A 23596-nucleotide genomic window follows, 5' to 3' on the forward strand; every position below is an offset into this window, starting at 1 on the left:
TTTGTTTTTTTCTGTGTGTATATATTAGAGAAAGCAAGGTCAAAGAAATCCACCTTGCACTTGGAACGGAAAGTGGTGAGGTTTGTGATAGTCCTGTCCTGGAGAGTTAATTTCCTAAGCCAGTGTAGAGTACAGAGATTACTGCGAGCACATCACACCTGTTCTGTGTTGCTGAAGAGCATTTTATATTAATTGGAGTTTTGTAAGTGTTGAAGGTTTCATGCCCAGGTATATTACATTGCTACAGTCCATCTGAGAGGTGATGAAGTCCTGAATAACTAAGGCCAGGTTTTCATCCTTCAGGAGGGGAGGGAGTCTCCCAGCCAACCAGAGAAGGTAGAAAGCATTACTTGTGGCTGTTGTGGTGTGAGGAATTCAAGAGTATTCCTGGACTATGGACTGAATTGACCAATTGTGGATGTGAACCTTCAATCACAGAAGACTCTATCATGGCAGAAAACTCCTCAGAATACTTTGCTTTGCCCTCTTTTGCTTGGATTCAGATTCATCCAGTTGTTGTTCATCCATAAGCTGATCTCATCCAAGCACTGAGCCATCTTGGTGGTGGTTGATATGGTCAAAAGTGTTGAAGAGCTGTGTATCATCTGCATATCACTGGCACTTGAGTCCATGTCATCTGATCAGTTCACCAGTGGTTCCATATAGATGTGGAAAAGAACCAAAGAGAAAATTAATGTTTGTGTAACCCCCCAAATGAAGGATGTGGTGATGGAAGTGCAGTTCCCATTACTGTTCTTTGGTGCATCACTCCAGGAAGGACTGAAAACATTTTGGTGCATCACCCTGAACTCCTGCCACCTCTGTCAGGTGAAACAGCAGTCTCTCATGGTCAATAGTGTTGAATGCTGCAGAGAGGTGTAGGGCGGTGAGAATCCATTGTCAGATCATCATCCATCAGTGCCACTAAAGCTAGATTGTGCTGGGGCTAGTATGTTGGCTTCACTTAGATGAGCTTGTAGTTAGTCTTTTGCTAGCTTCTCTGTGGTGGGGCAAATTTTGCTGCTGCCACCTCTGTAGGTGCCAAGGACTCTTGTTGTGGAGACATTTTGTTTCTACTGAGTAAGAGAGGGAAGAGTTGGGGAGGACCCCATCCCTGGGAAGCAAAGAGGAGTCCAGCTCCACAGTGTGTCCCTGCATGTTGTTGCACAGAAGAAAATTGGGGATAGAGCTTGTCATAAATAAAAAAGGGAAGGGTAACAACCTTCCTGTATACAGTATTATAAAATCCACCTCCTGGCCAGAGGCACAAAATCCTTTTACCTGTAAAGGGTTAAGAAGCTCTGGTAACCTAGCTGGCACCTGACCAAAAGGACCAATAAGGAGACAAGATACTTTCAGATCTGTGGGGGAGGCTTTGTTTTGTCTGTTCTTTGTCTGTCTGTTCTGTGTGCTTCCCGGAGACTGATAAAGAAAGCAAGCTATCCAACTCCATTAGTATTAGTAATTACTAGCGAAGGAATGCGTTCGCTTACTTTTATTTTGGTTTGTGACATCATCCAGAGGTGTCGCTGCTGAAATGCGCCAAATTTCGGTGGCATTTCGGCGGATGCTCGACTGCCGCCATGGTCCTTCAGATGAAAAAGGTTGGGGACCACTGTTTTAAGGTTTTACCTAGAGGGGAGATCCTCTGTTTTCTTCAGTATTTTGTTATTCTGTAAAGTACTTACCATCCCAGTTTTACAGAGGTAATTCTTTTAGCTTTTTTTTAATTAAAATTCTTCTTTTAAGAACCTGATCGATTTTTCATTGTTTTAAGATCCAAGGGTTTGGGTCTGTTCACCTGTACCGATTGGTGAGGATATTATTCTCAAGCCTCCCCAGGAAAAGGAGTGTAGGGGTTTGGGGGTGTCAGAGGTGATGCTCTGGAACTGCTCCCCACCAAACCAGGCAGGACTTTGGGGAGCCTCCTCTCCCTTGGAGCAGACTGTCTCCAGGGCAAGAAGCTCACATAGCTTCACCTCCTGGGTCTCTCCTTGGAGAATTCAGCATCCTCTGCCCCTCTGTGCACTTCCTACAGCGTGTCCATCCAGGCGGGATCCTGGGGAAGCCACAGGGTCCTGCACCCCCACTTCGCAGTCAGACAAGACTCTCAGCCAATCAGTAAAAAGAGGTTTATTTGATGACAAGAGCATGATCTAAAACAGAGCTTGTAAGTACAGAGAACCGGACCCCTCAGCCAGGTCCATTTTGGGGGGCAGTGAGCCAGACACCCATGTCTGCACTTCACTCCTCGTCCCCAGCCAGCTCCAGACTGAGAACCCCCTCTAACTCCTCCTCCTCTGCTCAGTTCCTTTCTTGGGCCAGGAAGTCACTTGATTTCTTTGTGTCCAACACCTTCAGTTGGCACCTTTGCAGAGGAGGGGCCTAGGCCATCAGTTGCTAGGAGACAGAGTTTCAGGCATTTATGTACACTGGCCCTTTGCTCTGCAGCAACTATACACTCTTATTCCACCACCTAGATAAGACGGTTACTCACCTTTGTAACTGTTGTTCTTCGAGATGTGTTGCTCATATCCATTCCAGTTAGGTGTGCGCGCCGCACGTGCATGTTTGTTGGAAACTTTTTACCCTAGCAACTCCAGTGGGCCGGCAGGTCGCCCCCTAGAGTGGCGCCGCCATGGCGCTTGATATATACCCCTGCCGGCCCACCCGCTCCTCAGTTCCTTCTTGCCGACTACTCCGACAGTGGGGAAGGAGGGCGGGTGTGGAATGGATATGAGCAACACATCTCGAAGAACAACAATTACAAAGGTGAGTAACCATCTTTTCTTCTTCGAGTGATTGCTCATATCCATTCCAGTAGGTGAATCCCAAGCCTTACCTAGGCGGTGGGGTCGGAGTGAGAAGTCGCAGCATGGAGTACTGCAGAGCCGAAGGCCGCGTCATCTCTGGACTGCTGGACCAGGGGCGTAATGGGAAGCAAAGGTGTGGACCGATGACCAGGTCGCTGCCCGACAGATCTCTTGGATGGGCACGCGGGCGAGGATAGCCAGCGACGACGCCTGCGCCCTGGTAGAGTGCGCAGTTACACGGCCCGTAGGGACGTGAGCCAAGTCATAGCAAATCCTGATACAGGACGTTACCCACGAGGATAACCTCTGCGAGGAAATGGGAAGCCCCTTAATGCGGTCCGCTTCTGCCTTGAAAAGCTGGGGGGATTTGCAGAACGGCTTGGTTCTGTCCACATAAAACGCGAGAGCCCGACGGACATCAAGCGAGTGGAGTTGTTGCTCCCTGCATGATGAATGAGGCTTTGGGAAAAAGACGGGGAGGAAGATTGCCTGGTTGATGTGAAAGGCTGAGACCACCTTGAGGAGAAAGGCAGGGTGCGGTCTCAGCTGTACCTTATCTTTATGGAAGACCGTATACGGGGGATCTACCGTGAGGGCCCGGAGTTCCGACACCCGTCTAGCTGAGGTGATGGTCACTAGAAAGGCAGTCTTCCAGGAAAGATAGAGCAGGGAACGAGTCGCTAACGGCTCAAAGGGAGGCCCCATGAGCCAAGCCAGAACCAGGTTGAGATCCCAGGTAGGGGCAGGGGGTCGGACCTGGGGGTAGAGACGTTCTAGTCCCTTCAGGAATCTAGTCACCGTCGGGTGAGAGAAAAGCGAGAGGCCATCCCCACCCAGATGAAAGGTGGAGATAGCCGCCAGGTGAACCCGAAGGGACGATATCGCCAGGCCCTGTTGCTTGAGGGACCAAATGTAGTCCAAAATATTGGTGACAGAAACCTCCATAGGGAGGAAACCCCTCTCTGTACACCAACAGGAGAAACGGTTCCACTTGGCCGAGTACATCGCTCTGGTGGAAGGCTTCCTGCTGCCCAGGAGTACTTCACGTACCGGGGTAGAGCAGCGTAACTCGGATCTGGTCAGCCACGCAGGAGCCACGCCGCCAGGTGCAGTGACTGGAGGTCCGGGTGAAGGGGCAGGGGGACTGGGTTGGCTATGGCCAGGTCCAGCAACATGGGGTACCAATGTTGCCTGGGCCACGCTGGAGCTATCATAATCAAACGGGCCCTGTCCCTGCGCACCTTCAGAAGGACCTTGTGGACCAGTGGGAACGCGTAGAACAAGTGGGTCGTCCACGGGATAAGGAAGGCGTCCGCTACCGACCTGGGTTCCCGGCCCTGAAAGGAGCAGAACGCCTGGCATTTCCTGTTCCCCCTGGACGCGAAGAGGTCCACGCGGGGACAACTCCACCTCTGGAAGAGTGAGAGGGCGACGTCCGGGCGAAGAGACCACTCGTGCGAGAGGAAGGATCTGCTCAGGCGGTCCGCCAGCGTGTTCCGTACTCCGGGGAGGAAGGAAGCCGTGAGGTGAATGGAGTGGGCTATACAAAAGTCCCAGAGCCGCATCGCCTCCTGACATAGGGGAGAGGATCTGGTGCCGCCCTGCTTGTTGATATAGTACATGGTCGTCGTGTTGTCGGTGAACACCGCGACACAACGACCTCGAAGCTGATGGGAGAACGCTTGACAAGCAAGATGGACCACTCTCAACTCCCGTATGTTGATGTGTAGATTCACCTCCTGAGAGGACCACAGGCCCTGTGTCCTCAGGGTTCCCAGGTGGGCCCCCCAGCCGAGATCTGAGGCATCCGTTGTTAGGGACACCGAGGGTTGGGGCGGATGAAACGGGAGCCCTGCACACACGACGGACTGGTCTAGCCACCAGCGGAGGGAATCCAATACCCCCTGGGGGATGGTGACAACCATGTCCAGCGAATGTCTGGTCGGCCGGTACTGCGCGATGAGTCAAGATTGGAGGGGCCTCATGCGGAGCCGCGCATAACCTGTCACAAATGTGCAGGCCACCATGTGGTCTAAGAGGGTTAGGCATGTCCTTATAGAGGTCAGGGGGGCCGCCTGCAAGCGCTGAATGATGGCTGACAGCGACTGGAACCTGGGCAACGGCAGAAGGGCCCTGGCCAAGGTGGAGTCCAGAACGGCCCCGATGAACTCTATCCTCTGCGTGGGGAGCAGAGTGGACTTGTCCACGTTGATAATGAGGCCCAAGGTAGTAAAGAGGCCGGTGATCCTGCGGACGTGGTTGCGGACCTGCAGCTCTGATGTGCCCCGAATCAGCCAATCGTCGAGGTAATGGAACACGTGAATGCGACTGCGCCGAAGATGTGCGACAACGACAGCCATGCATTTGGTGAATACCCTCGGGGCCGTGGAGAGGCCAAACGGGAGGACCGCAAATTGGTAATGATGGCGGTCGACCACGAACTGAAGGAAATGTCTGTGTTGTGGCAATATGGCAATATGAAAATAAGCGTCCTGCATGTCAAGGGCGGCGTACCAGTCTCCAGGATCCAAAGATGGGATAATGGTCCCCAGGGATACCATGCGGAACTTCAACTTCACCAGATGTTTGTTGAGTTCCCGCAGGTCGAGGATAGGTCTGAGGCCTCCCTTGGCCTTGGGGATCAGGAAGTAGCAGGAATAAAACCCCTTGCCCTTCTCATTCTCCGGAATCGCCTCTATGGCTCCTTTGTCGAGGAGCGTCTGCACCTCCTGGCGGAGGAATTGCTCGTGAGAGGGGTCCCTGAAGAGGGACGAGGGTGGGGGGCGGGAAGGAGGGAAAGACGTAAACTGCAGATGGTATCCCGTCTGCACAGTGCGTAAGACCCAGCAGTCGGATGTTATTTGGGTCCACGCCTGGAGGAAAAACGAAAGGCGGTTGGAAAACGGGGGGGGGAAGGATCCGTGGGGGAAACTGGTACCGCGCCCTCGGGTGCACCTTCAAAACGAAGGTTTGGGCCCAGGTGTGGCTTTGGAGGAGCTCTGGTTCTGCCCCCCTTGGTTCCCCGACTGTCTACGCCTGCCATTTCTGCCGCGGCGCCTATTGAGGTCCTGCCGCTGACGGAACTGGGAGTACGGCCGGCGCTGCTGCTGTTGTTGCGGCCAGAAGGGTCTGCGTTGTGTCCCGGGCGTGTGCATCCCAAGGGAGCGCATGATGACCCGATTGTCCTTCAGACTTTTTAGTCTGGGGTCTGTCTTCTCCGAGAACAGGCCCTGACCTTCGAACGGGAGGTCCTGGATGGTATATTGGAGCTCCGGTGGAAGGCCAGAAACCTGAAGCCAGGAGATGCGGCGCATTGTAACCCCGGAGGCGAGGGTACGAGCAGCCGAGTCTGCTGTGTCCAAGGAGGCCTGCAACGAGGTTTTTGCGACCTTCTTGCCCTCATCAAGAATTGCCGCAAATTCTTGACGCGCCTCCTGTGGCAACAGCTCCTTAAACTTATCCGCTGCCACCCAACAGTTAAAGGCGTAGCGACTAAGGAGGGCTTGTTGGTTGGAAACCCTGAGCTGAAGGGCCCCCGCCAAATAGACCTTGCAGCCGAGGAGGTCCATACGCCTGGCCTCCTCGGACTTGGGAGCTGGGGCCTCTTGTCCATGAAGCTCCCTCTCATTCACCGACTGCACTACGAGGGAGCACGGTGTTGGGTGAACATGGAGGTACTCATAGCCCCTGGAGGGGGCCATGTACTTACGCTCCACGCCTCGTGCAGCAGGGGGGATGGAGGCCGGCGACTGCCAGATCGTATTGGCGTTGGCCTGGATAGTCCGAATAAAGGGCAGGGCGACCCTGGTGGGAGCATCTGAGGAGAGGATGCTCACCACGGGATCTTCAATCTCGGAGACCTCCTCAGCTTGCAGGTTTAAGTTCTGCGCTATGCGCCTGAGGAGGTCCTGGTGTGCCCTGAGGTCGAGTGGGGGAGGGCTGGTGGAAGAAGTGCCTGCCACTGCCTCATCGGGAGAGGATGAGGAGGAGACCCCTGGCAAGAGAGTGTCCATGGGGGGGGTCTGTCTGAGCCAGTGCCTCTGACTCCGGAGGGAGCTCAGGGTCCTGCTGTTTGGACCTGTCCTCCCTGTCCGGAGAGGGAGGGGGGCGAGACAGCGATGCCTCCGGCGCCCTGTGCTCAGCCATCGCAGGCCTAGGAGGAAGCTTCTGGGGGCCCTGGACTTGGTGGTACGCCAAGGGTGTCCAGAACCCCACTGCTGTGGCCCCTGGTCCTGCGGAGGAGGGTCTTGAAAAAGGGCCGCGTGCCTGTCTGTGTCCAGCGCATAAACACTGGAAGGCCATGGAGGGGCCGAACGCGGTTGGTAGGGATCCCTTCGTCCTGACGCCGAAGATGTTCTCGGTGCCGGGGACCGGTACCGGGAATCATACCGGTGCTGGGATCGGGACCGGGGCCTGCCGCCGACTCGGTGCCGGGATCGGGACCAGGGCTGCCGCCGACTCGGTGCCGGGATCGGGACCAGGGCTGCCGCCGACTCGGTGCCGGGATCGGGACCGGGGCCTGCCGCCGACTCGGTGCTGGGAGCGGGACCGGGACCGAGACCTGCCACCAGCTCGGTGCCAGGAGGTTGACCGGGGAGTTGATCGCCGACGGGAACGGCTCCTAGAGTCCCGGTGCCGGTGTTGGTGACTTGAACCAGACCGGGACTGTCTGGAGGATGACCGGCGCCGCGAGTGCGACCGGTACCGCCGAGGGGAGCGGTGCCGGGACTGCGAGCGGCGCCGGGATCGGGAGCGTCCACGGTGACAGGGCCTCGACAGTGAACGTGAATCCCGAGACGGCGCTCTGATCATCGACTTGCCTCTGGACACAACCCGAGCCGGGGGTACCGGGGATGGAGGCTGAGTTGGCTCTGTAAGAGCGATCAGGTCCCGTGCCGAAGCAAAAGTCTCCGGGGTCGATGGGACCAATAGCTCAACCGCAGATCTTATGGGGGAGCTAGGAGGGACCGGCCTCAACTGGAGTATTCTCTAGTTCTGGGCGCCACATTTCAGGAAAGATGTGGACAAATTGGAGAATGTCCAAAGAAGAGCAACAAAAATGATTAAAGGTCTAGAAAACATCACCTATGAGGGAAGATTGAAATAACTTGGTTTGTTTAGTCTGGAGAAGAGAAGACTGAGCGGGGACATAACAACAGGATAGGACAAGAAGCAATGGGCTTAAATTGCAGCAAGGGAGGTTTAAGTTGGATATTAAGAAAAACTTCCTAACTGTCAGGGTGGTTAAGCACTGGAATAAATTGCCTAGGGAGGTTGTGGAATCTCATCATTGGAGATTTTTAAAAGCGGGTTAGACAAATACTTGTCAGGGATGGTCTAGATCATACTTATTCCTGCCTCATCAGCGTGGAGTAGAGCGGAAGAATTATTTCTCATGTATTGCTTTCAACACTCCTGCTAATACATCCCAGAAAGATGTTTGCTTTTTTTACAACAGTGTTACACTGTTGACTCATATTTAGCTTGTGGTCCACTATGACCCACAGATCCCTTTCCATAGCACTCCTTCTTAGGCAGTCATTTCCCATTTTGTGTGTGCAACTGATTATTTCTTTCTAAGTGGAGTACTTTGCATTTGTCCTTATTGAATTTCATGCTATTTACTTCAGACCATTTCTCCACTTTGTCCAGATCATTTTGAATTTTAATCCTATCCTCCAAAGCACTTGCAACCCCTCCCAGCTTGGTATCGTCCACAAACTTTATAAGTGTATTCTGTATGCCATTATCTAAATCATGGATGAAGATATTGAACAGAACTGGACCCAGAACTGATCCCTGCAGGACCCCACTCATTATGCCCTTCCAGCATGACTGTGAACCACTGATAACTACTTTCTGGGAACGGTTTTTCTATCAGTTTTGCACCCACCTTATAGTAGCTCCATCTAGGTTGCATTACCATAGTTTGTTTATGAGAAGGTCATGCGAGACAGGATCAAAAGCTTTACTAATGTCAAGATATAACGCATCTACTGCTTCCTCCCAATCCACAAAGCTCATTACTCTGTCAAAGAAAAGCTGTCAGGTTGGTTTGACAGGATTTGTTCTTCACAAATCCATGCTGACTGTTACTTATCTCCTTATTATCTTCTAGATGTTTGCAAATTGATTGCTTAATTATTTGCTTCATTATCTCTCCCATCTTCCATGACTTTTCAAAGGTAATCGCTAATGGCTCATATCTCCTCAGTCAGTTCCTTGGGTATTCTAGGATGCATTTCATCAGGCCCTGGTGACTTGAAGACATCTAATTTGTCTAATTTTTAACTTGTTCTTTCCCTATTTTAGCCTCTGATCCTACCTCATTTTCACTGGCATTCACTATGTTAGATGTCCTATCACCACCAACTTTTTTGGAGAAAACCAAAACAAAGTCGTCATTGAGCACCCTTGCCATTTCCACATGCTCTCTTGTTGTTTTTCCCCATCATTGAGTAACGGGCCTACCTTGTCCTTGGTCTTCCTCTTGCTTCTAATGTATCTGAAGAATGTTTTCTTGTTACCCTTTGTCTCTAGCTAGTTTGATCTTGTTTTGTGCGTTGGCCTTTCTAATTTTGTATCTACATACTTGTATTGTTTGTTTATATTCATCCTTTGTAATTTGACCTAGTTTTTTGTAGGACTCTCTTTTGATTTTTAGATCACTGAAGATCTCCTGATTAGGCCAGGGGTGGTCTCTTGCCATACTCCCTACCTTTCCTACGCAGTGGGATAGTTTGCTCTTGTGCCCTTAATAACCTCTCTTTGAAAAACTGCCAACTATCTTCAGTTGTTTCTCCCCTTAGATTTGCTTCCCAGGGGATCTTACCTACCAGCTCCCTGAGTTTGCTGAAGTCTGCCTTCTTAAAATCCATATTCTCTTTTTTGCTATTCTCCCTCCTACCATTCCTTCAAATCATGAACTCTACCATTTCATGATCACTTTCACCCAAGCTTCCTTCCACTTTCAAATTCTCAACCTCTTTGTCAAAATCAAATCAAGAACAGCCTCTCCCTTAGTAGCTTTCTCCAGCTTCTGAAATAAAAATACATTCCAATACATTCCAAGAGCTTGTTGGATAATCTGTGCCATGTTGTGTTATTTTCCCAACAGATATCTGAGTAGTTGAAGTCCCCCATCACCACCAAGTCCTGTGCTTTGAATGATTTTGTTAGTTGTTTAAAAAAAAAAGCCTAATCTACCTCTTCTTTCTGGTCAGGTGTTCTGTAGTAGACCCCTACCAAGACATCACCCTTGTTTTTACCCCTTTTATCCTTACCCACACATCCTAATGTGTGAGAGAGTTACACGTACAGTGGCAATGGTCCAGTGGATCAGTCAATGGACTGGGAATCCAAGAGTCTTGGATTCTACTTCCAGCTTAGCCACTGACTGGGTGTGGACTCTTGGAGAAAGCACTTCACCTCTCTGTGCCTCCACTTCCCCATCCATAAAATAAGGATAATGTTGCTCTCCTTTGCAAAGTGTTTGAGATCTATGGGTGAAAGGTGTTAAATATTATTTATCATGCCATTTGCTTTAAACAGCAAACACAAATATACTACACTACAATAGAGCCTTCCAGGTATCTCCCAAAAACAGCATGGAAAACAGAACTGAAGAAAGCAAACAATCATTCAGGGATCTATTTGCAGGAGTGTTGTAAGCAAGACACACGAAGTAATTCTTTCATTCTACTCAGCATAAGGCCTCAACTGGAGTACTGTGTCCTGTTCTGGGAACCACACTTCAGGAAAGATGGGGACAAATTAGAGAAAGACCAGAGGAGAGCAACAAAAATGATTAAAGGCAGTACTTAATTTGTGTCTGGGCTTGCCAAGGCTGAGACCCAGCACCTTTAGGCTTGGCAGTTCATCGTCCTTGCACCTCTGAGCTTGCTGCATCTGTTATAAAAGTTTTTTAACAAAATTGCTTGAGCCTTGGCACCTCTTTCATTACAAATAAAGCACTAATTAAAGGTCTAGAAAACATGACATGAGGAACTATTGAAAAAATTGGGTTTGTTTAAGCTGGAGATGAGAAGACTTATGTTGGGGGAACAGAAGTCTTCTAGTATGTAAAGGTTGTTATAAAGAAGCGAGTGATTTAATTGTTCCCCTTAACTACTGAGGACAGGACAGGAGAAGAAGGAATGGGTTTAAATTGCAACAAGGGAGATTTAGGTTAGCCATTAGGAAAAACTTGCTAACTATAAGGGCACGTCCACACTACCTGCTGGATCGGCGGGTAGCGATCGATCTATTGGGGATCAATTTATTGCGTCTCGGCTAGATGCAATAAATCGATCCCTGAACGCACTCCTGTCGACTCTGGAACTCCACCAGGGTGAAAGGCGGAAGCGGAGTCGACAGGGGAGCTGCGGCCGTCGATCCCGCGCCATGAGAACGGGAGGTAAGTCGATCTAAGATACGTCGACTTCAGCTATGCTGTTCTCGCAGCTGAAGTTGTGTATCTTAGATTGATTTCCCGCCCCAGTATAGACCAGGCCTTAGGGTAGTTAAGCACCAGAACAAATTACCTAGGGAGGTTGTGGAATCTTCATCATTGGAAGTTTTTAAAAACAGGTTAAACACATGTCAGAGATGAGCTGGATAATCCTTAGTTCTGCCTCAATGCAGGGGACTGAACTAGATGTCCTATCAAGGTCCTTTCAGTCCTACATTTCTGTGATTCTGTGAATATCATCTCTGCTTTCTCAGCCATTGTTCATGTCAGTCTTCTCTGCGTAGCTCTGTCTCACCGGTGAGATTACCATCATGAGTATTGGGGATTGGAACTGGTTCAGGTCTGCAACAGCATTCTGAGACACTTATGTGCAGCTGAGTAGACACAATCAACTCAAAATGGTAACTATGGCCAGTAGTTTTGATGATTTTAACCCCCTTCTCTCACAATCCAGTACCAATCTGATCAATCTATGAGTGCAGAATCAAGTTGCTACTAAAACTAAGCTGCACAAAGCCACTGAATGCAATTTTACATAATATGGTGTAGCAGTATCTCTCATTAAATCAGAACACAAATCCCCATTCATCCAGACATGGTTTTGCCTAACATGTTACTCCCTTGATGTACACTCACTATTGTAAATGTATGAGAGGATTTTATAAGAGAGAGAGCATGTGTGTTTGTGTGCATAATTTTATTGCAGGGAAACTATTTTATTGCAACATTGCTTTGCTGATTCTTGCAGCTTATCTTTCTCTTGTCCTTTGAACATATCTTTGTCTAGTTCCCCCAGCCTCAAAATCCTATATTGTTATAATATCTGGAGGGTGTTTATACCTACAGTGTTCAGAACTGGTCTCCCTTGAAGCCTGATAAGGAAGAAACTGTTACACTATCTTAATTAAATTTGGATTTAGCCGTTCTTACTGAAGCCAAATAATTAAGGCTTTAAAGTTTATTTCCTCTGTATAAAAGGAACTGAGATTTTGGTGAAAGAATAGGGTGAAGGGATAAAAAATCAGTGTTAAAGAAAAAACATTTAATGCAATCTAGAACCTCTCTCTTTAAAGTTGATCCTCAAAGAGAATAAAATTTGGGCTTAGACAGAAAAATGGGTGAATTTATTGAGACTTGAATATTTTCAGTCTTTTTTAAACTTCTGTATCATGACTACAAATATTTAAGAATTTGCCTGATGTTAGTATACTTGAACTTTAGACTTCAATTTATATTCATATTTTTTGAATCGCAGTCTGAACATCGCAGATTTTTTCTTATGACGTTAAATACTTACTGTTTCCCTTCCTTCACTTTTCAGAGTACATTTGTTAACAGACCTGCTCTTGGGATTTTACCTCCAGAGAATTTTGCTGAAAAATTAAAGGAATCTTTGCTTTCCGTAAGTTTAAGAATGAACTATGATCATTTACCGTATTCTAAGTCTGCGTGTTCTCCAAAGTGCATGTATGGTATGAACCCGCCCCGAGAGGAAGGATCTGAAATTTCTGTTGCAGCAGTAAATTGCAAAGTTACTTAATCACAAATAAGAAATAGAGCACTGTGCACTTATCTTAAACACCCCCCATTAGAATATTCCTACCATCCATGTTAACACCAATGAAGGGGTTCAGAAGGTATGAAACGCAATGAAAAATGCAGTAGCTGCTTTAGTTAATGAGACTACTCATATTCTTAAAGTTAAGCATGTGTTTACCTGCTTTGCTTGATCAGGGCCTAAAGAGCATAACATAATCCAACCTACAATGCTTAAAGCTATGATGGAAACAGGATTTGAAGAGATTTTAAGGAACGATAGGATTTTTTTTAAAGATCATCAGAGAACTGACCAGATGGTGCTGCTCTTCTGCTCTTGAAGAGATTCAAAAGTTGGAACTATTATTAAATAACCATTCTATATTCTTGAAGATGTTGACTGAAATTATGGATAATGAGACTGAGTGTTGAGAGTAATCATTGCTTACAGACTGAAGAACTAAGCATCAAAGGAAGCAATGGTTTTGCTTTGTTAGTGTTCTACCTCTTTTCCGGTTTATGAATGTCCATTCGTAAATGGGAAATTTCACATGGAACCCAGAAAGTACAAGGCTAAAGTTAACAATCCTTTAGCTCAAAGTGTGAATAGCTAAAGATGAGGCCTCCAAACCTTTCACTGTATTTTCACTAGAGGCTTTCTCCAAGTGAGGCACGGTTTGTCAACCTTCTTTTCCTTGTATGCTGAGCATGTGGAGCTTGGCATTGAGGTTATTTTCCATGTGTGCTTTCTGCAGATGATGGTTATTTGTGTAACTATTCTGTAAGGGAATGTGTGTTTTCTCTTTCCTTCTTAAAAGGAAGAAGAAACACATGGTATTCAGGGTACAGACTTACCAGGGTAAAAATAAAAACATTTGAATAGGATATGTTGTGGTTTAACTGTTAGCAGCTGAATCACCTGCCTTCCCCTTTTCAAGAGAATAGGATCCATAAATGAAGCTGGATGTTCCCATGCAGAGAACTGTGCAGATGAAATTTCAAAGAGAACCTCCCACCCCCCACCATGATGAAATCAAACCTTTGATTCTCTTAAGAGCTGAATGTGAGAGGTGGTGGTGGTGTCTGCATGCAGACACCACACTGAATTTATTTGAGTAAGGGAATGAAATGGGGCTGGTTAGTATTATTGCTTAGTTCCATAACTGCAATTTAGATGTATTATGTCTCTTTGTTGACAGGTGGCTCCTAAGGGCCTGCAACAGGTTATGACCATGTCCTGTGGATCCTGCTCTAATGAAAATGCCTTTAAAGCAATATTCATGTGGTACAGGGTGAGTCAAAATACTGAGTGTGACTCTTTACAATACTGCAGAACCTAGACATCGACAGTGCTTCGTAAGAACTGAATGGAATGTGTTCCTTTAGTTATACAACTATGGATTAAACTGTAGAAACCAGAATAGACCTTTGCACTTTCGACTTTCTCACTTGGAAGATCCCAGATGTGTCAGCAGCTTTCTCACTACAAAACTATTTTTTTTTCTCCCTGTGCTGCTGCCTCACCCTGGTCAGAATTAGGTGGATCAGGTTAAAATAGAGATATACAATTCACATTTTGCTTGAACAAGTGAATATTTAAAGATCTGCTCTCTCATGAGCTGGCAGGGCTCCAAACAGAGGCTGTGTTTCTATCCTGGTTTCTACAATATTTATTTAGATTCGAATCTGCTACCAACTCCGCATTGAAAGGCACCCATATAGGGCTTTGGGCTTCCTTGACATGCATTTTAAAAACATAAGAACACAGGAGATAGAGTAAAGATCAGTCAGTGCAGCAGCACTCCTTCATCTCTCTTTACTATGAGAAATCATGTGACTGATGCAGCTTCAAACCCTCCAGCACTAACCAGAAATTCTACCCTCAACTGTCTTCTGACAATGCTTATGCAAACAAAGGGGCTTTGCAGTGTATAAAATTGGGCTATTTCAGACTTGGGTGCGGTGAGGGGAAGAAAGGGACAAAAACATTCCAAATGAAAGGAAAGCAGCTGATGCAACTGTGATAGTAAGGCATTGGAGGGGGGACGAGGGAAGGAGGGACAGATACCAAGCAATTTCTGCGTTTTTTAGGTCAAAACCAACACGTGAAATTCCACCTTGAAGCCAGTAGGCCCATATGGCTCATAGCAAAACGATTTTGGAAAAGCTGCTTTCTTTAAAATTGTTGCAGTGCATTTTTGTTTCCGGCATTTCAAGGTCTGTGTGTGATTCTAGGACAAAAAGGGGTTAGAAGAAGTTGGTTACAAAAGTACCAGTGAGGCTGTCTTTTTAAACAAACATATTTTTCAAGCTTTTGTCTTAAAATGTGTTTCCTAAACTAAAAATGCAAGGGTCTGATATAAAATTTTCCTTGGCCCTGGTTTGGAAATACAGTATTAAGTTACATCTACACTATGGACCTTAAGGCGGCACAGCTATATTGCTGCAGCTGCACCACTGTAAGGTCTCCTGCATAGCTGCTGTATGCTGGTGGAACAGAACTCTCCTGCCGGCATAAGTAATCCACCCCCAAAGAGTGGTGGTAGCTATGTCAGTGGGAGACGCTGTCCTGTCCAACATAGCGCTGTCCACACCGGCGCTTTTGTTGGTGAAACTTCCGTCGGTCAGGGGTGTGAAGAAGTGCTAGTATAAACAAAGCCTATGTCACAAGTAGCTGTGCTCATTCACAGTCTCTCTCTCCTAATATTGTGAACTAAACTAGTGCTGGCCAATCTTTTAACATCTGTGCATAGAAGATATATACCGAATGGAATGTTTTTGGGTAACAGTAGCATACAGTCAACCAGTTAAAGCTGCAGCAACCATTAATTTAAATCCATATGCTGGAATTATTGCCTTGTATATTACAGTAGAGCCCAAAGGTCCCAATTAGGATTCATGCCCCGTTGTCCCTATGCTAACATAGATAAAGAGAGAGTCCTTGCTCTGTAGAGCTTACCATCTGAAAGAAGCTAATCTTTTTACTAGTTCCCTAAGCCATTCTCTGGCCCCTCTAAATTCATCTAATAACAAAATAGATAAGTCCCTTCATTCTCCATTTGACTTTCAGAATGAGCATATAATGCCTCTAATGCTAGATCATCCCACACGACATGACACTCGAGAAACAATGTATGTAGCTCTTGGGAGGAAAAACTTTAGACTAAACAAACTCATAATTAGCTAAAGAAGAGACAAACGGGCAGTCAAGAGTGGTCGCACAGACAAACCCTGGTGCTTCCACTACATCTGAAATACTGAAAAGTCTTATTCTCTTTTTAAAAAGAGAGACATAAAAAGGAATTTCTGACTGTTTTCTCATGCCCACTCCAGATAGACTTGTGCCTGTTAAGCTTCAGAGATCTCATGTAATTTGTGGCTTAAAAATCCATATATGGTTTCATCAAGTCTGTCATTTTACCTGCTGGTTAATCCTTCAGACACTTTATTACACTAGGATTTTTCAGCAAGACTTCACCAGCAAGTAATGAGAGATTCATCTAGGATACCTCATGAAAACTTCTTCATTACTTTTGCAGAACAAAGAAAGGGGTAACAATAATGTCACAAAGGAAGAACTGGAGACGTGCATGATTAACCAGGTAACTTTACTGTTCTGTTATCTTACCCAGATGGTTAGTGTTTGATTTGTTCACAGAAAAAAATCCAGGGCTTTCTAACATTGCAATATTCTAACAAAAGCCTCAAGAATGGCCAATTATAACTCACTCCAAACCAAAATTCTAGGCCTGCTACTGGCACCCTGCTACCTTCCAAGATAGTAGTTGTGACTTGTGTTAAAACTGCCCTTTTTATGTGATACACCATCTGCTAGAGAGACGTGCATGTGCTGAGAGAGACTATGGGGAGCACTAATATACACAGATTTTATAAATAAAGATTAAGAACGTTAACAGTCCTCATAATTTTTTCCAAAACTGGGGTTTAATGTCTTAAAATTAAACAAGAAGCTAGTTTGCCATGGAATAATCACTTAATCACATGGGAGCAAGAAATTAACATACAGTTGGAAAACCCGTGCAGTGCCAATTCAGCTCTAACCCAGATTGTGTTGCTCTAGCCAGTCACAAACCTTAATACACAAGGTTACTAATGAAGTGGGGGGATGTGTTTAATTTGGGACATCTTCTAAGATGTGAGCATCTTGGAAATTACAGGATCTATAACTCCAGGGCCAGATCCTTGGCCCAGGGTATGTTCCTGTTGTGTTGCTCCAGTGGTGCAATGCTTAAAACTGTCTGAAGAGGCTCCTGGAGGTGGTTCTGCTGGCAGGGGAGCTGGGATGTGCTTTAAATTGGGCCACAGCCAGGGAGAGAACTGGGTACTGGAGCACACTGTGTTTTTGCGATCTTGGACTGATGGAATGATCTCATAGGGACCATTCCAGCTGGCATGAGTTAAAGCAGCCCTATGACTACTCTGATTTATATCAGCAACCCTAGGATTGAGTGAAGTAGTAAATGTGCTAGAAGTACTTTTATCACACAGCTACATCTTGTGTGAGCTCATTGCAGTTTAGTATTAAACTCACAGTGTGTTTGATCCAACCATTTTTTTGCTCGTCCTAGGAAGGGTATCTTCTGCCTCTCCAAAGCTGCAAAGGTCCCAATGAAGTCACCAGTCTTGTGATATATATGGGCCATCCTTCCTTAGTGTGAAGTTAAGGCACTCCCTGCCTCTGTTCCAAGGGGTGCTGGGCCTGCTTTTCTCTCCAGTGCTCCCCACCATGCAGTGGGATTGAATTATTAATAGCTAAAGAAAAACTAGTTTGAGTATTTTTAGGCCCAAAATTTAGGATTTGCATTTAACAGAAACAAACCTTAGAAAACATAACAGTAGAAGAGTTTCCATGAAATCCTAAAAGAAAAGAACAAATGCAGAAAGAAGAGGGGTTTGTATAATTTTAATATTCACCTTTGGTGTTTGGAAACTAAATGTTGGGGACTTGGGAACCAGAGAGAGAGAGAGACAGAGAGAGAGAGACTGATTAGCACAAGATATAAACCAACAGCAGGAGTGGAGGGAGTTCTATCACTTTTAAGATTAAATCACACAGAAGGGGACCAGTTTCTTTAAAATAACCCAGCAGTGTCCCTTTTAAAGTTCAGCTAATGTAAAGTTTCCATACGCTTTATATTAGTTTATTTTTCATTCAGCATCTAATAAGTGAATCAAAATAGAGAGGTGTGTGTGATGATCTGAGTGCAGCACTGAGGACTCAGGTGTTCCTGTGCCTAATTGCTGCTTTGGACCCAATCCTGCAAACACCTACATACATGCTTACGCTTATAAGTATTGAAGTCATTGATCCATTTGTTGGGCACTAATTCCCTTGTGACCTTTGGCAATTTACCATCTGTCTTGATTTCTAAAAAACTGGGCTGATTGAGACACACAGACACCCCTCGTGTGTTGGGAGGATTAATTAGTTAGTAATTGCAAAGCATTCTGAAGATGAAATGCTAAATTAGCTGATATTTGTCTTTAATATTCATGGTATTTACAGGAGGTCAGATAATTTTAAAGGGATGAAAAATATTTCTTGGCAAAGAAATGTGTGAATATACTTTACTGAACTTGCTGCCTGAAGAGTGAAACTTGCTTGCATTTTAGTTGAGGCAACAGCCAAAAGTAGTAAAAATCTTCCTGTCTTTCCTAATGCTCTGATGGACGTATTCTTGACTGACCATTTGATTACAAGTAGGATGTTTGTGTGTTCTTCAGTCCAGTTATGTAATGCTGCTTATGATTCCATTCCAATAAGCTACACTGCCACCTTCCTGTTGTTTGAATAGTTCATTGACATATCCTGTATTTTATTTTAGTATCCAGGGTGCCCTGACTATAGTATTCTGTCCTTTATGGGTGGATTCCATGGAAGAACCATGGGTAAGTAAAACACTCCCAGTAATCTATATATTTTTCCCTCTTCCTTTCTCAGCTGATATTGGACACAGCAGTGCATATTTATCTCATTGTATTTATATTTTTTAAATGAAAGGTTCTTTTGCAATGAATTGGTGATAGAAATACGATCAGTAAAAAAACAAAACAAAACATAGATTTATTAAAATATTTGGAACCTAAATCTGATGCTAATGGAATTTGTTAGAAATGTACTGAAACAGCATTTTATTTCAACTGGAGGTATGGTTAATTGTGGATTTTCATCTTCGGGAGATGGCCCAATTTCATTCTAGGCCCATTGTTTTGCTATCTACACTATTAAAAATCTACCGTATTGGGGAGGACCTGTTTTACAGGATATTATCTGGTCCTGCCAGTGCAGATGGGAGAGTGTCATATTTTAAACGTTACCTAACTCTGCTGCTGCTTTGAACTTTGCAGGGCTGTAGCGTGATTCAGAACATGGTTTGGTCTTCTCCAATACTGGGAAGATGAAACCCAGATTTAACCGTGGTGTCCATTACCATCCTGTAACCAGATTCTCCTAGCTTTTTTAAATTACATTTTAAATAGTGTGGATGCCTTCCAACACTTCAGAATGATGCTCCGCCTAGTAGAAATCCCCAAACCCAATCAATCAGTACTCCAGAATAATCAAATATAAATTAATCTGAACACTGCAGTTAAAATGGAACCATCCAATTCTTTCCAGTAGCTCAGAAGAAGACTGTTTCTCACCTCTCAGAATGTTTCTTTTCTTACTTCTAGTGAATTTTTGTTTTAATTTTGGTTTTTCTGGTTTTTAGGTTGCTTAGCTACAACTCACTCTAAAGCAATTCACAAATTAGACATTCCATCATTTGACTGGCCAATTGCTCCGTTCCCAAGACTAAAATACCCCCTGGAAGAGTTTGTGAAAGAGAATCAACAGGAAGAAGCCCGCTGTTTAGAAGAGGTGAGTACTTCACTATCTGCATTCTGTTTTCATTTTGAAATAATGAAGTTAGTGGGATTAGCTGCTGCTAACTTGGAAGAAAATTTTCAGGAATTGGAATGGCTTTCGATGAAAGCAGTACTCCTTAAGCTGTTACAGTTAGTAGCCTGCCTCCGCTGCCATTTAAAAGGAACTGTCTGCTATGATATTATGAATGGTCTGCAGAAATTTGCCTCAGAGTGAAATTTCACATACAAGGAAAGGTTGGTTTAAAAATGTCTGAATTAATTTTCTTGCCCAAATTTGGGAGAGGAAAATGTGCACTAGGGTAAACCTCAGTGTGTTTAGTCCTCTGAAAAGCATCTCTGTAAAAGTGACATGGATTTCCCTGCTTTTCTATCCAAAATTTCTGGATTCAGGCTCTGATCCTATAACCAGCTCCATGAACTTATATGCCAGTGTGGCTCCCCAGTGAAGCCAATGAGGTCTTCCTGTGCAGGTGTAGTGAGGTCCTATGCAGACTCAGTTGTGGGACTGAGGCTTCATTTCCATACTAAATCTGGAAATCAAGCTTTGTTCCATTCTGCCTTTCACATCCTCGCTAAGGCTACATTTTAGTCACAGCTATTTTTAGTAAAAGTCACAGACCTGTCACAAGCAGTAAAGAAAAATTCACAGCCCGTGACTGTCCATGACTTTTACTATACACTCCTGACTAAAACTTGGGAGGTGTGGGGGGAAATTGGGGGGATGGCCTGTGGGGTTGATGGGGCTGGGGCTTGCTCCCTGCCTAGCTCCTGAGCTCCACATGCACCTCCTCTCTGCCCCAAACCCCAGTTCTGCAGCTCTCATTGGCTGGGAATCGTGGCCAATAGGAGCTGAGGGGGCAGTGCCTGCCCGCATAGGCAGCCTGTGGAGCTAGGAGCTGAGGGAGGGGAGTTCCTGTAGCCCTTCCAGGGAACCTGCCTTAGGTAAGCACCACCCCGTCCCCAGCCTCCCATACCTAAACTCCTGCTGCTGGGGGGGCGGGGCAGGAGAAGGGGAGGCGAAACTGGCCTAGAGGCTGCCCGAGCTGCTCAGGTGGCCCCTGGGCCAGGCACACCAGCCACTGCAGCAGTCACAGAGGTCACGGAAAGTCATGGAATCCGTGACCTCTGTGACAAACACGGAGCCTTCATCATCACTAATAGCACTGCAGTCAGAATATAGCTGATATTTCTGTTGAAGCGTAATGCAGAACAAAGTCCAGGTTGCTGTGCTAAGATAAGTAAATGTTTGTTTTATTAGTAGAAATTACTCTGGGCAGACACATGTTGTTGAGTAAAGAGGTGTATGGGTTTTTCATAGACACTTTTCAGCATGATCTTAACATAGCTTAAATATTCCCCTTTCATGATTCTCAATATTCTGGTCAACTCTTCCTGATTATTTAGATATTTCTGCTTCAGGAAGAGTTTTATCATGCTTATAAACCCTCTTCTTTCCTCTGCACAATCCTGCAGTAAAGTTATGCAGAACATGGTAGGTTTCTGTGTTATTTCTATGAATATTATATCTGCCCCAATTTAGCTGCTCAGTGTTATTCTGTATAACTGCTGTGACAAAATTCTTCCTCTACTTTGGTGGGTCCTGCGCTTATTGGCAGATTTGCTCACCTCAGTGATCTTCCCCACAGTCTGGATCAACTCCTCCTTTGTCTGATCAGGAGTTGGGAGGTTTGGGGGGAACCCGGGTCCACCCTCTACTCTGGGTTCCAGCCCAGGGCCCTGTGGATTGCAGCTGTCTATAGTGCCTCTTGTAACAGCTGCATGACAGCTACACCTCCCTGGGCTACTTCCCCATGGCCACCTCCAAACACCTTCTTTATCCTCACCACAGGACCTTCCTCTTGGTGTCTGATAATGCTTGTACTCCTTAGTCCTCCAGCAGCACAGCCTCTCACTCAGCTTCTTGCGCCTCTTGCTCCCAGCTCCTCACATGCACTTCTTCTCCTTTGGCAGCTCCTTGCCTGACTGGAGTGAGCTCCTTTTTAAACCCAGGTGTCCTGATTAGCCTGCCTTGATTGGCTGCAGGTGATCTAATCAGCCTGTCTGCCTTAATTGGTTCTAGCAGGTTCCTGATTGCTCTAGTGCAGCCCCTGCTCTGGTCACTCAGGGAACAGAAAACTACTCATCCAGTGACTAGTATATTTGCCCTCTACCAGACTCATGTACCCCACTGGTCTGGGTCTGTCACACTGCATGTGAGTAAAGCAGAGGAGGTTGTTACTGGGAAAACAAACAGGAAATAAAACAATGACAGATAAGGTATTTCTGCAGAGAATACCAAGGGTCCTCAACCGAACTAAGCTATTAATAGGGAAATGTGCCCTTGCATGGCTCCAATCAAGTACCTAGTTTATTTTTCCAAGATCCAAACATAGGATCAAAAGGATACTAAACCCTTAAAGTCCTCTGTCTATTGAGCAGGCAGGAGCAGCTGGACGTAAGGCTGTGACAGAGATACTGAGGGTATGTCTACACTGCGATTAAAAGCCCGCAGCTAACCCATGCCAGCTGACTCGGCCTCAAACTAAGAGGCTGTTTAATTGCAGTGTAGAGGTTCAGGCTTGGGCTGGAGCCTAGGCTCCTGGACCCTGCAAGGTGGGAGGGTCCCAGAGTTCAGGCTGCAGCCTGAGCCCGAACATCTGCATTGCAGTTAAACAGCCCCTTAGCCTGAGCCACATGAGCCAGAGTCAGCTGGTATGGGCCAGCCGTGGGGTTTTAATTGCAGTGTAGACATACCCTGAGGGTATGCTGCATGGGCTGTCTCTCCTAGCCCAAGAGTAGGAATGTCTCGGCTGATTGGAACTTACCCATAACTTGCAAGGAGAAAATGAAGTTTAAGTAAGGTTCCTCCATGTCAGCCTTATTTGTTATTTTAACCCATTTCTCTGACTGTGTTCTTGCTGACTAATAAGAAGTAGACTAATAAGAAGTACTTTGTTTTGAAAAGGCTGAATACATACATTTTGTGGTTACAGAACTTCCAAGAGAGAATACTCCTGCAAGGAGCCAAGCCAGATTGGCACTGATAAAGAAGCCATGGTGGGAAACAAGGGGTGTCGCAGCCAAGGGACACCCAGTCTGAGGCTATGTCTACACCACTGTGGTAAGTTGACCTATGCTACGCAACTCCAGCTACGTGAATAACGTAGCTGAAGTCAACGTACCTTAGGTCGAGTTACTGCGGGGTCTACACCGCAGGGAGTTGACGAGAGAAAATCTCCCATAGACTTACCTTACTCTTCTCGTCAGGGGTAGAGTACATGGGTCGACTGGAGAGCAATCTGCAGTCGATTTGGTGGGTCTTTATTAGACCTGCTAAATCGACCGCCAGTGGTTCGATCTCAGAGCATCAGTCCCTGCTGTAGTGTAGACCTGCCCTGAGAGTGGCAATGAAGTGGAGGCCCAAGCCCATCACCTTGAAGCACGTCCTCACAAAAGACTGCAGAGGGTTACAAGACATAGCAGCTCTGTGATCTCAGACACAAAAGTGATGAATTTGAGACCTCATAACTGTTTATACTTCAACAGGCTAGGATATCCTAAACAAAGCACTATCACTCCACAGCAGGATCATTCAGATGGGCATGTTGGGTTACACTGGAGAGGTTTTTTTATTATTTTTTTTTATTCAAACCTGGTGTGACAGACCCAGACCAGTGGGGGTACAGGAGTCTGTTCCTATTGGTATCCAGGAGGTGGGCGGGCAAAGGCCACCCACTTCTAAAGGACCTCCCCCTAGCTTAAGGGGAGGATCCACAGGTCCGTGACACCAAATAAGTACGGGGGACAACTAATGAAAAAACAGGATTGGGAGTGAGGTCACAAAGGGCTAAATGAAGGGAACCTGATGGGGACACCGAGCAGAGAA

At 46.2% G+C, this 23596-nt stretch overlaps 1 protein-coding gene across 3 annotated transcripts in view; it reads left to right on the forward strand.

Moving 5' to 3' along the window:
* Positions 1–23596, forward strand: part of ABAT (4-aminobutyrate aminotransferase) — a 186239-nt gene that overhangs the window by 143627 nt on the left and 19016 nt on the right. For all 3 annotated transcript variants that reach the window (XM_030577512.1, XM_030577513.1, XM_030577514.1), the window contains 5 exons: positions 12605–12685; positions 14019–14111; positions 16359–16421; positions 18666–18729; positions 19554–19702. In XM_030577512.1, the coding sequence (XP_030433372.1) occupies positions 12605–12685; positions 14019–14111; positions 16359–16421; positions 18666–18729; positions 19554–19702 (450 nt within the window). The remainder of the gene's footprint in view (positions 1–12604; positions 12686–14018; positions 14112–16358; positions 16422–18665; positions 18730–19553; positions 19703–23596) is intronic.

The sequence above is a fragment of the Gopherus evgoodei genome, chromosome 10 (genome assembly GCF_007399415.2).
Source record: "Gopherus evgoodei ecotype Sinaloan lineage chromosome 10, rGopEvg1_v1.p, whole genome shotgun sequence".
NCBI lineage: Eukaryota > Metazoa > Chordata > Testudines > Testudinidae > Gopherus > Gopherus evgoodei.